Source organism: Colius striatus, chromosome Z, assembly GCF_028858725.1.
Source record: "Colius striatus isolate bColStr4 chromosome Z, bColStr4.1.hap1, whole genome shotgun sequence".
Lineage (NCBI taxonomy): Eukaryota > Metazoa > Chordata > Aves > Coliiformes > Coliidae > Colius > Colius striatus.
The window spans coordinates 5,992,738-6,005,495 of NC_084790.1; the positions used below are offsets into that span (position 1 = coordinate 5,992,738).

Genomic DNA, 12,758 nt, shown 5'->3' on the forward strand with positions numbered 1-12,758 from the left:
CCGCGCCGCCGCCCCCCCGCAGCCGCAGAGACGGGTGATGGTTAAAAAAATTGCGGGTTTTATTGGTTTTTCTCGTCGCTAAACAATGCTAAAAAATTCTCCCTTTTTTTGTGTTTTTACTATTTTTTTTTCTTAATTTTTTTCCTGTTTTTCTTGGTTTTTTTTAAGGTTCAGTGAAACCTCTCCTGAAGGCAGGGCTTGAATTGTTCGGGGACAGACGGCGACTCGTTTCCTTTGAAAACAAAACCAAAACGGGACGGGGGAGGGTCGTGGCAAAAAAAAAGAAGGGGGGGGGGAAAAAAAAAAAGGAAATTAAAAAGAAATTGATAAAAAAGGAAAAAAACCCCAAAGGATTAAAGAGAAGGGGTAACTCGGGAAGCCCCAAACTCAGGGCTGGCCGGGGGGAGGCTGCTGCCCCTTCCCTGGGGCCGGCGGGTGCGAGGGCAGGGAGGGAGGGGGTCGGGGATGTTTTTGCCACGATCCTGGATCGAGAGAACTGCTAGAAGCAGAAAATATTTAAAGAACATTTTAATATATATTCATATATATATTTAAAGATAAGAAAAATAAAGAGTAATTCAAGCCTTGCCCTGTGCAAACAAAATTAAAACGAGACCGGGCTCTGGTCACAAGGGTCTCGGCTCGGCCACTGCAGTCAGCTCGTTCCTTTTATTTCTGGAGGGGTTGTGGGGAGGGTGGGGGGAAGGGAGATGGGCAGGAGGAGAGCCGAGGGGACAGATGTCCTTTAGAAAAGTAAAGAAGGGTGGGAGGGGGCAGGAAAAACGAAAAGAGAGCTTAAAACAAAATAAAAGCAACCAAGTCTGACTGGCCAGTGGGGAAGAAAAGATGGCGGACAAAGGAAAGTCTGTTAGTCAAGTAATGCATGAGCTTTTAAATTATTCTCTTTTCTCGTTTGTTTTAAAGTCTAAGGTTTGGAATCGGTTGAGCTCCCCATTAACGAGCTCAAAAGAAAGGAAACAAAAGCTGATCCCCCCCGCGGGTGCCCTCCCGCCTCCGGGACTTGCAGCGGGGAGCCCGGGCGCCGGCGCAGGCCTCAGGACGACAGGGACGTCTCCTTCTGTGTCTGCTGTGCTTGTGAACGTTGCATTACCTTCTGGCTTTCCACATCTCGAAAATGTTTCTCCACCTGCCAGTAGGGAAGGGGGTTGGACAGAGAGAGCAGGTCAGCAAAGGCGGGGTGGGCAAGGGGCCCCCTGGGGTGGGCAGGGGGTCCCCCGGGGATGTGGCTCCCTCCCAGTGTCCCCCAGCAGCCCCAGCACCACCGGCCCCTACTCACTATTTTGCGTACGTGACTCAGGGCGCTCCCCTCTTTGCCTTTACAGTTTTCCACTTGGTAGGGAGGGGCAATGACGACTTCTTCCATCACAACGATGTTCTTCTCCTGCCATTTACAGTCTTTAATGCTGCAGAGAAGGGGGAAAAGGATGAGCCTGTGCAGCTGCCCAGGGCTCCAGCCTTGTGCTCCCGCAGCCCCTCTGGAAGCTGCTGCCCACCCCAGGCCCCTGATGTGCCATGGAGGTGACATGGGGCAGCAGCCCCTTCAGCCTCTCCTGACCAAGGTACCTGACCAGGGAGGAGTGTGAGCCTGCGGAGATGGGCACGTGGCCAGTGTGCCAGGGCACAGGCTGGGTGCCACGCTCCCTCCCATGCCTGCCCCCAAGGGCTGTGGCTCTGGCTGAAGGAACAGGCAATATAGCCCCCCCCAACCCCCCAGGGAGCGGCATGGATGAGGGGACTTACGTCTTATGTATAGTCTGGAAGAGCTGCTGCCCCTCCAGAGAGACACCAGCACTAATTGCATACGCCTGGCTCATTTTCTCTTCCTTCTCCGTCCGTGCTTTGTTGGCAAGCTGGAGGGGAGACACAGAGAGGGACCTCGGCTGAGCATCGCCCATGCAGCCACGGGAGCTCCGGGGGCACACGTGACCCCTCGGGTACAGCTCTGCTGGCTGCTGTCCAATTGCCCAGCAGTTAAATCGGAGTGACAGCAATCACCACGCTCCCACCATGCCCCCTGCAGTGCCACACAACTGCAGGCTGCAGCTCTGTTCCCATCTGAGTCTGCGTCACCACTGCGTGCAGTCCCCCGTGTTCTGGGGGACGTGGGCACCACCTCTCAGCATCCCCATGCAGGCACAAGCAGCACATCAGGCAGCTGCAGGGGACACAGGCACGAGCAGCAGCTGCCCCTCTGCCTCTCCCCCATCAGCTGATGTGGTTTGGGTCCAAGCCCCCTTCCGCCACGTGCTGTTTATGTGGGGGGTGCTGGTGGGAGACGAGCCCAGAATAACCCTTCTGTGAAGGCCTGTGGGGTGGCGGTGCTTCTGTGCAGACCTTGGGGAAGGATAAGCAACTCCAGCCCCGAGCACTTGTTCTGTTCCCCTCAAAAATAAGCTGTTTTGGTTATTTATTTGGGAGCTGACAATGTCCACGTGTGAGGAACTGTGATTACGCTGGCCGGGCCCCGAGGAAGAAAGGGGAAACCTCAGCCCTGGCATCCCCTGCGTTCAATCCCACGGCCACGGGAGGAGGAGATGGAGGAGGAGCCGGGCCGGAGCTGCCGCAGTGCAAGAGCCACATTAGCATTGCCGCCCACAACGGCCCCACTCCTCCTCCTGCCCTTGGATTGGCCTGGCGCCTGGAAGCAGTCCCCAGGCCAGACCCAAAGACGTTCATCCTTTCCAAAGCCCTGCAGCCCGAGCTGCCGCTGAGCAGCGGCACCTCCCGCAGAAAATAACGCCAGTAAGGGACAGGTTTCCCCACGCCTGGCAGCCCACCTCCTGAGACGGCGGGTGCGGGGCAGACACAGCCCCTTGTGCCTCCTCCCCAGCCCCTCAGTGAGCAAGGGAAGCCCTCACAGAGCGACAAGATCTTTCCTTAGCCTCAGCACAAGCTGGCTCTGAAGCCACGCACCCCACCCTACGTAGGAGCTGCTCTCTTCAAGACCACTGGTTAGGCATCCAAACAGGTTTCAAAGACTGGGTCCAGTTATTTTCCTGCATCTGAGTCCCCCACATGACCACCAGCCTTCTGTGGGGCCACACCAAACACCTCCCATGTAGGGCTGCCCCCCGAGCCCTGGTATCTGCGTCTCAATGGGGTGACAAGAGGCCCACTACCAGAAGATGGGGAACCCTGGAGATGTGTGGGTGAGGAGCAGCCCCTTGTGTGCTGACACCACAGGGCAGCATCCTAATGGTACTTCATCGTCCTGGGCACTCCTAGACCCTGGGATCAACAGCACTCAAAGCCCAGCCTCCTCCTGCCTCGAGTCCTCACCTAGAGCTGTCTCATGACATTGGTTGGTTCATTAATCAAGTGCCAGGGTCATGGAACCACAGAATCTTAAGGGTTGGAAGGGATCTTGAATGATCATCTAGTCCAAGCTCCCTGCCAGAGCAGGACCACCTTGAGTTGGTCACACAGAAACTCATCCAGGTGGGACTTGAATGTCTCCAGAGGAGAAAACACAACCCAGCTTGTTCCAGTGCTCCCTCACCTGAACAGGGAAGTTTTCCCTTGTGTTTCTTTGGAACCTCTTATGTTGCAGCTCATCTTTGCCTCACAACAAAATGAACAGTGCCCTTCCTATTGATCATCACCAGCCCTGATGAGACCCAAATTGACCACATCAAGCCTTCATCTTCCAGTCTCCCCGATTCAGGAATTCAAAACACTCACCTGGTTCCCAGGGTAGCCCCCCTGCCACACAGCTCCACACCCCACTGCTGCCAGCACCTGAAGGCACCAGTGCTGCCCAAGAGGCTCTGCTATGCACCCTGTGCCTGAATGAATGACTCCCTGCCCTGCTTGTGGCCCTACAGCTGGTGGGAGACACAGCTCACAGCAGGAGTCAGTGATGGCCACCAAGCACCGTGCTGTGGCCAGCGAGCACTGTGCTGTGGCCCCCATCCTGCCTGGAGTCTGGGCAGCAAGGCCAGCAGACCCCTCCAAACCCAGGCAGCCCACCTCTGCCTGGTGTGGTTATAGGTGGCTCTGCCTCGCAGCTGAGCTCCCCCGGCAGGTGCCATGGGACAGGGCTGGTGCTGCAGAGGTGCCAGCGCAGCCACAGCCTCTGCAACACCTTCCTGTGGGAAGCTTCGAGCCCAGCACTTCTGGCCAAACCAATGCCAGCCCCTCATCACACCTTCCAGCCCCTCACCTGCTCTTCCAAGCCAGAGCTGACCCACAGACCTCTCCCTTTCCCATGCGCTGGTGCAAAAGCATTTCTCTCCCCAGTTTTCACCCTGCCTGCCTCCTGAAGCCTCTCCCAGGGAAATCTGTGACATCTCTCCAGCGGCAGCCTCATTACAGCTACACCTGCAGCCAGCAGCCCCCTTCCAACAGGGGCTTGCAGTCCTGCCACACCAGGCCCTAATGGCACAGCCCTGCTGCCTTCCAAGCCCAGTAAGTCCTCTGACCTCAACATTTTCCCTCCACTGAGGACCCACCAGGGCTCTGCTCGCTCTCTGGGGCCTTCCAGAGCAGCATGGGAGCACCACAAGGATTCCCAGGTGCACAGTCCCTTCTCCCGTTAGCATGACCATTATCAGCTCATCCATATTCCAGTCCTGCAGCACCACCAGCCAGCGTTCACAGGAGACATGGGTAAAAGCAACACAGCAAACCCCTCCTGTTGCTGCAGGTGGGGAGAGGGGCGGGCCAGCAGCTGCAGCTGACATCTATCCACTGAAGATACTGGAATGATTTCTCCGCCCCCCACACCAAATCCACTGCAGTTGGTCTGATGCCAGACAGACTGAAGGGAGCATTCCAAGTTGCTGGGGGTGTTTTCCCCTCAGCAGGCCTGTGCACCTCCCAGCTGCGCTACCAGCAATCTCACTCCACACACTCAGAACAAGTGGGAGCATCTGAGACCTCCAACAAAGTGCCAATCCACTGAGAGGGATCCCACGGGGCTCTGGGTGCCCGACCAGCGCCAGCCGTGCCACTTCAGCCTGCAGGCAGAGCTTGCCTGCACCTGCTTGCCAGGAGAGGAGGCTTCACTGTGCCAAGTGAAGACCCCCACAGTCAGCCCCCACACCCGGCTTCCAGACCCCTCACACCAGCATCCAAGGGCTCAGGCTCACTTTCCCCTTCACAGCATCTCTGGGAATCAGCAGCAGTACAGAAGGGCACACAAAAACCTGAGGTGCTGGAGCATGTCCAGAGAAGGAAGGGTCTGAAGAACAAGTCTGATGGGGAGCTGCTAAGGTTGAGCCTGGAGGAGGCTGAAAGGAGACAGGATTACCCTCTGCAGCTGCCTGAAAGAGGACTGTAGTGAGGTGGGGGCCAATCTCTCCAGTAACAAATGACAGGACCATCCATGATAGGAAATGGGCTCAAGTTAGACCAGAGGAGGTTTAGATTGGACACTAGGAAGAACTTTTTCCCTGAGAAGGTTGTCAGACACTGTCTCAGGCTGCCCAGGGAGGTGGGGGAGTTCTCATCCCTGGAGATACTTAAAAGACACATTAGCTGAGATGCTGAGGGATACAGTTTAGTGATGGGCTTGGCAGTGTGAGGTTAGTGTCTGGAGTCGAGGCCCTGAAAGGTCTTTTCCAACTGTGATGCTACAAGAAGCAGTTCCTCAAAACTCAACTCACTGCACACATGCGTTTCCACTCCTGTCCACACCCCACCACCCAGCTTCACCCCAAATCATTCTGTTTCTGAGGAGGACCAAGACCTGCATGCAGAGGGGGCTGCAGGCAATGAGGGCACCTACTGAAGCACAAACCAGGTCGAGCCTCATCCGTGGGTGCGCCAGAAGCACTCTGGCGTGTTCTTAACCCAGGATCTTAGAAGAGGAGGCACAGCACAGGCTTGAGGACATGAGCACCCCCCCTCAGCGCTTCACAGCAGGATGCGGCAGCACCCAGGCACTTACACCTATGTGGCAGGACCATGCTGGAAAGGTGCAGCCAACACTGGAGCAAACAGGGCGTAAACACAGAGCAAAGGGTGTGTGGGCAGCCAGGGGAGCAGACAGTGGCAAGGGATCAGCTCCACAGGGGAGCAGCAGCCAGCCTCACTCAGGCCTCTTGGATGAAGCTGGAGTTCCCTCGCCCAAGACCTCAGCAACCCCAAAACAGAGAGGGTCAGGTGGCTGCAGCCTCACTACAGAAACCCCAAGCAGCAGGTCACAGAGGCTCAACACTCCCAAAATATAACCCAAAGCCTTACCAGTACCAAAGTCACAACTGCAGCAGGTGACCTAAAGCTTACAGGCTGCCTCATCCCCAGGTGGGTATTAACCTGACCCGCCAAATCCCTCCCCGTCTCCCAGGAGCAACACCTCCCAGCTCAGGAGGGCAGGCTCTTACCTTGCTAACATTGAGTGAAGCTAAAGGAGGAGGTGTTTCCGTGCGGTCGTTAATTATTTCCACTTCTGACACATACTGTAAGTTTACGAGCAGGATATCTGCGTGGTTAGGCTTCCCGCTGGAAGAGGGGCATTCTGGAGGGGAGAGGACATTAAGGAAAACAAATCCAAGTGGAGACATTTACAGCACTAAAGCTGTCCCAGGACAAACCAGGAGAACATTTGGTTTTCAGTCAGTTCCTCTAGCAGCCCTGCCGCTGCCCAGCCGAGCACAGGGTGGTCTCTGAGATCCCAACACACCAATCGTCTCTTCTCGGGCCTGACAACGACTCAGTCTCCCTCACTATAGCACAAGCTTTCTGGCCACTGATCCCTGTGCTCTTAACACACACAGCCCAGATGCTGCATGCTCTGCTCCAAAAAAGCCACTGAGCCCTGACTCACTGAGGGGTTTGGAGGTGCTGCTGCCAGGTGCTGCTCCTGCCCCCTCACCACGAGCACCAGCCAACCAACGCTGGTGTGCACTGGGGAGCGAACCAGAGCAACCTGTCTCCAGTTTGCACCTTGTATACCACAACTGTTTCCCCTCCTGGGTGGTGGTTAAGGCAGAGCCTCCCCAGGAGCAGCCCCAGGCACGGTGAAAGAGCCCTGGGAAAGGCTCTCTCAGCTCCACACACTCCCCAGGCAGCACCTCGAACACAGACAGGTTTGTAGTGGTCGGAACTGCAGCACGACTGGGAGGTGTAAATGAGACGACAGTGCACCACCCCCAGAAACAAAACCCTTCCAGATTAATTCCTGTGCAATCTGTTCCCCAGGAGGCTGCATCGTTAGCCCCCTGCCCTCCCAAGGAGAGGGGAACACATCACAGACAGTCTCTCCAACGTTGATACCTCCTCATAAGTGATGCTCCTGGGGGTCACTTTACCTCTACTCCCATCCTCCCTGAGCCTGGCTGTGCAGGTGAAGTCCTCTCTAGCAAACTCCTTTGAACAAAGGAGAGGCAAAGAGGGCTGCTTCTTTCAGGGGAATGAAATGGGAGCATCCTAGCCTTGGGGAGGAAAAGTCAGACTTGGGGCAAAGCCAGAGCAGGAGCTCTCAACCCCCTCCAGAGCAGGCTGGTGCACTAAGCCAACCTGTGGGACCTCTTCAGACTTTCCTCCCCTCAGGCCTGGGGGGCTGCCTCCACCCAAATGGCATCAGCACCTGGAGCTCACCCATGACAGGTCCCCAGTCCACTCCAGAAGCACCTGGTGCCCAGGCACCCCGCAGGGCTTTGCCTCCCACATCTCTCAGATGCATCCTCCAGGCACAGAGCCCCCTCACAGCTCCTCCAGAGCTCATCCCTGGGGCTTCCAGCACTCTTCCAGCCCCCTTCCAACCCCATCCACGCTCCTCAGCTCTCTGCAGTCCCTCAGCTGCTCTCCCCTTATTTGCAGCCTCATCACTAAAGCACATCCTTTATCTTCTCCCACAGGCTTGGCTATGTCTGTCTATATTTTAAACCCCTGTCTTCCTGCCTCTCCTCCACACAAGGCAGATCAGACCCACATTCTCCTCACTGTCCCAGCCACAGACACTTTTCCTGGGCCCCCTCACCGCAGCCTGTCCCTGTCCTCCTAGAGGACCTGGTGCTATCTGCAGGCCCCTACAGAGCTTGTCTCACAGGTGTCCCCAGACCTCTCCTAAGCTCCTCCCTACCTTTAGAGGACTTTGCCGTCATAGTCTCCCCTTAAATCCCATTGCATACTCCCTTCCCAATCCAAACCCCACAGGGGTCTCCTGACCCCCATTACACTTACTATGGGCTCCCACTAGCCCTGGACTCTCTCATCCTCCTTGAACCTCACACAGTGCTCCTGCCTGCCTCACCCCAGCCCCTATGCTTCCACAGTCTCCCCTAAAACCCCCACTACCCCCTGGGAGACCCTCATCCCCAGGTCTCTACGGAGTCACTCCTCCCCAGTACAGGACTTCCCCACAGACTCCTCCTATACGGCACTTATCCCAAAACGATCCCATCGCACGGCTCCTCAGTTCCTTGATAACCCTACTCCTCACGCCCTCAAAATCCTCCCTACAGAGCACCCCACCCCCCTCACAGCAGCCCCACTGAAGGACACTCCCCTAGACCCAGGCTGCAGATGCCGTGCACCCCTAAGGCTTCCCCACAGGGATCCCCAGTAACTCCATACAGGGCTCCCTGCTCCCCAGTAACCCCACACAGGGCCTCTTACCCACCAGTAACCCCAACACAGGGCCCCTCTCTCCTCAGTAACCCCATACACGGCACGCCACTCTCTCCCCCAAAGCTGCCTACCTGAGGCCTCGCTCCCCCCACGGCCCAACACAGGGCTCCCCGCTCCTCCCACATCTCCTTCCGGGGCTCCCCGCTCCCCCTACGAACAACCCCCGCCGCGGCGCTGCCCACCGACAGACCCCCAGGGGCTCCCCCGCCGCTCCCCGCCCCCAGCCTTCTCCTCACTCCCCCGCCCGCCTCCCTCCGCCCTCTTCGAGCCTCCCGCTCCCCGGCGGGCGGGCGGCGGAGGCCCCGCGGGCCGCGGCCGGGCCGCCGGAGCGCGGCGGGCGTATCGCCGAGGGGGATACTGAGCGCCAGCATCTTGCTGGGGTAGTCGAAGGCGACGACCTCGCCCTGCAGGCGCTGCTCCTGGCAGGTGCGGCAGGACACCTGGCTGCCCACGCTGAAGTACTCGCCCGGCGCCGCCATCTTCTCTCCGCCCGCAGCGGCCGCGGGGCTCAGCCTGGGCCGGGCCGGGCGGGGCGGGGCGGCCGCGTCACCGCGCGCGCGCCGCCGCGCCGCGGGGGCTGCCGGGAACTGTAGGCGCGGCGGGGTGGGTGAGGGGCGGCGGGGTGAGGGGGGCGGCGGGACGGGCACCCCCCCCACTGGGCACCCCCCCTCAGCGGGAGCGGCCCCGACCCGCCGTCCCCGGGAAGGGCCGAGCCGCCCCGGCAGCCCTCGCTGGGCCCACGGAGACACCGGGCCTGCTCCGGGGAGGCCTCGGCGCCGGCCCCAGGTGAGGCCGCGGCTGTTGAGGGCAGTCCGGCCGCACCGGCGGCCTCCCCCGGCGCACCCTGGGGATGTGCCCATCGTGCCGGCCGGGCCCTGAGCACCCGCGGGGCAAAGCCGCGCCCGGCGCCGGGCTCCAGCTGGCACCCCGCCGGCTCCAGGGGCCGCCGAGGCTGGGAGCCCTTCCTGGGCAAAACCTCAGGCGGCCGACGGCTCCCTGCGCCCCACGCAACCGAGACAGCGCGCGGGGAGAGGCACGGGGCGAGGGAGCCGGCCACGGCCGCCCGCCCGCTCCAACGGCCGCCCGCCCGCTCCAACGGCCGCCGCCTGCCAAACGGCCGCGGCTCTAACGGTCCCCGTCTCCCCGCAGCCCGGCGCCATGGATGCGCTGCACACCGCCGGCATCCGCTTCGCTGAGGCGCTGCAGGCCGGGCCGCCCTGGCTGGAAAAGTTCTGGATCTCGGTGACATCCCTGGCCGATCCCAAATGCGTCTTCACCATCTGTTTCCCTCTCGCCTATTTTCTCGACCGCAAGGTGGGGGTGTCGGTGCTGTGGATCGGCCTGGTGTCAGAATGGCTCAACGTGGTCCTCAAATGGTGAGGGAACAGCTGGGAGTCGCAGGGTCCCTGTCACACTCGGTGGCACCCCAAAGGCTGGGTTCACAGCAGCGAAAACACAACTCATGAGCAGACACTTGTGCTGCTTCTTGCCACATTTAAAGCATGCAGAGTTTCTACAGGTTGCCTGAGACAAGGCAACCATCTGCCAGACATCCACAGCACTAAACACCTGGGAGCCCTAAGAGTGGGCAGGGATCCAGCTCTCCTGCTGCTAGCACAGCGCTGAGCTCCACAGGGATGGGTAGCAAAGGCGTTGGACTGCCTTGAGCCATTCACTGCACTCTGGTTTCTCTCCTCACCAGGTTCTTATTTGGGGAGCGCCCGTTCTGGTGGGTGCATGAGTCGGGGCTTGCCAGCAAGGAGCAGGTTGTGCTGCGCCAGTTCCCTGTCTCCTGTGAAACGGGACCAGGTGAGTAACAGGCAAAAGCCTTCCCTCATGTCTCCAGTAGGCTCCTGGATCTGTGGGGAAGGACTGGAGGAGCTGGGAGGCCCTGTGAGGATGGAAACACTGTGGCTGGAGCCTACTGCTGGGCTGGCAGGATGCGGGAAAGCTGTTGGCCAGTGCTTCAGGGCAGAGGAAACGAGCAAACGGAAGGGAGCAGACAGGCTGCCAGGGCTGCCGGGACCAGGTGCCAGGGCTGCTGGCACTGCACATGCCACAGCACAGACAGCTCTGAGGCCGGGAAGCCCACAGGAGAGGCTGCTGACAGCAGGGACCAAGCCGCCTCTGCCAGGCCTCCCCTGCCCACAGATCCCGTGGCCCTGCCTAGTGTGTTGGGAAGGTGTCCATCATTCATGGACATGGGGACTTCCTACCCTCATCCTTGAGCCAAGCCCCTGCCCCAGCTGGGAGCGCTGAGCTCAGCAGATGTGTCCCCAGCGGTGACCTCGGGTGTTTCCCCCCAGGGACATGCTGCTCCCCCAGGACACACTCCCCCCTGCCCAGGGACATGCTGTCCCCCCCAGGACACACTCTTGCCTGGGACACACTGCCCCTCAGGCTGTGTTGAGCATCCTGTGCTTCCCCCTTGCAGGGAGCCCCTCTGGCCACTGCATGATCACCGGGGCAGCTCTCTGGCCGCTGGTCACAGCTCTGACTGCGCTGGCATCCGCACGCTCCAGGAGGTGAGTCCTGGGCCAGGGAAACCAGTGTCTGGAAATCTCCAGAGCATCTTTTGGAAGAGGGAAGTGGGACCCTTCCCCAGTGAGCAGCAGCCACAGGACTGGGAAGGATGCCTTCTCCTCCCAGTGAGACAGCTCCTGGGAACACAGTGCTGTCTTGGCAGCTCTGGGTGCCCCAGAGACCCCACTGAGCCCCTCCTGCCACAGTCAGATGGGGTTTTTCCCTCTTTCACCTCTACTTGTCCCTCCTGCCAAGTGGGGTCGAACCCTGCCTGCCTGGCACAATGCCCTGTGCAGCACTGAGCTGGGCCTGTTGCTGCCTCACCACTGAGCCCCCTTTGCCTTCCAGCCTGGTGTTGAAGCTGACCCCCTTCGTTGCCTATGCCCTGCTCCTGCTGGCCGTGGGGCTCTCGAGGGTCTTCATCCTGGCCCACTTTCCCCATCAGGTGGTCAGTGGCATCCTGGCAGGTGAGTGGGGGAACATTTGGTCCCTCCAGCCCTGGGCCAGGGCACTCTAGGCAACTTGCCCACCTATCCCAGTACCCTAACCTGCCTGTCCTCGCCATGCAGGGGCTGCCCTGGGCTGGAGGCTGCAGGCTCACACCCCGGCCACCCGAGGCTTCTTTGTGGCCACTGCACTGGCCCTGCTGCTGGGCACCCTCACCCTGCACAGCCTGGTGATCACCACTGGCATCGACATCGACTGGTTAGTGCCCGGCAGCGGGGGGGGCTGGCCCTACAGGTTTGCCCCCCAGGCTGGCAGGGGGCTGCCCCCAGGGCTCTGCCCCCAGGCTGGCAGAGGACCAGCCCTGGAGCTGCTGCCTGTCTCACCCCACCACAGGTCCATCCGCTTGGCCACCAAACGCTGCTCCAACCCTGACTGGCTCCGCTTCGACACCCGGCCCTTCGCCTCCATCTGCCGTGATGCTGCCAGTGCCCTGGGGCTGGGGTTGGCCGCTAGTCCCCCCCTCAAGCAGCTGACCCCTCGGCAGCGCCTGGCTAGTGCCGTGTTGGCCTTGGTGGTCATCCAAGGCTTGCACCAGGTGCTGCATCCAGCAGATGTCACCCTGTGGTATGTCACCAACTTCCTCAAGTACGCCATCGGGCCCTGGCTAGTGACATCTCTCTTGCCCCGACTCATCCTCACCCTCACCCGCCCCTGGGGTTCCCCTCATACTGAGTAGGGGTCTCCACCATGTCCTGGTGAGTCCTCTGCCCTCCTCCTGGCTGTGCCCACCACTGGCAGCACACTAGGAGGGCACCCACCGTACCCCCCGGGACTACAGGTCAGTTGTTGCAAACAAAACTGCTCCCCCCGGGGCAGGGGCCAGGTGGGGCAGAGCTGGGGGTGCGCTGTGCCCAGGAGGTCTGGGGACACAGCATGAGACAGCCCCAGCCCTGGGGTCCCTGTCAATGGCACCACCTTCCATCCCCCGCTGCCCACCCTTCCAGCCGCCCCAGTTCTCCCTGTTCGGTTTCTGACTCCAGGGCCACCCCGTTTCCAACCAAATAAAACTACTGTTACCAAACTTCCAGCCCTGAGTCCTTCAAGTAGCAGGGGAGGGGGTTGGCACGGAAGGGCTGAGGATCCGCAGGGTAACAGGCTGGAGGGGCACCACTCCACACCAGATGGATGGCAAA

At 60.0% G+C, this 12,758-nt stretch overlaps 2 protein-coding genes across 3 annotated transcripts; one reads left to right on the forward strand and one right to left on the reverse strand.

Moving 5' to 3' along the window:
- Nucleotides 1–35: 35 nt before the first annotated feature.
- Nucleotides 36–9,123, reverse strand: LSM12 (LSM12 homolog). The gene is made up of 5 exons (XM_062018212.1): nt 8,954–9,123; nt 6,348–6,481; nt 1,762–1,871; nt 1,298–1,424; nt 36–1,147 (listed from the first exon to the last, which is right to left on the reverse strand). The coding sequence occupies exons 1-5, from the start codon at nt 9,072–9,074 to the stop codon at nt 1,055–1,057; spliced, it is 585 nt and encodes a 194-aa protein (XP_061874196.1). The 5' UTR covers nt 9,075–9,123; the 3' UTR covers nt 36–1,054.
- A 45-nt stretch (nt 9,124–9,168) lies between these two features.
- G6PC3 (glucose-6-phosphatase catalytic subunit 3) lies at nt 9,169–12,637 on the forward strand. 2 transcript variants are annotated; one of them, XM_062018458.1, is made up of 7 exons: nt 9,169–9,198; nt 9,745–9,971; nt 10,298–10,404; nt 11,030–11,120; nt 11,467–11,585; nt 11,688–11,823; nt 11,959–12,637. In XM_062018458.1, exons 2-7 carry the CDS (start codon nt 9,754–9,756, stop codon nt 12,299–12,301), a joined length of 1,014 nt encoding a protein of 337 aa, XP_061874442.1. In that variant the 5' UTR covers nt 9,169–9,198; nt 9,745–9,753; the 3' UTR covers nt 12,302–12,637. The 2 variants fall into 2 exon arrangements, with proteins under 2 accessions (XP_061874442.1, XP_061874441.1); XM_062018457.1 differs by lacking the exon at nt 9,169–9,198 and adding an exon at nt 9,222–9,381.
- Nucleotides 12,638–12,758: the final 121 nt, after the last annotated feature.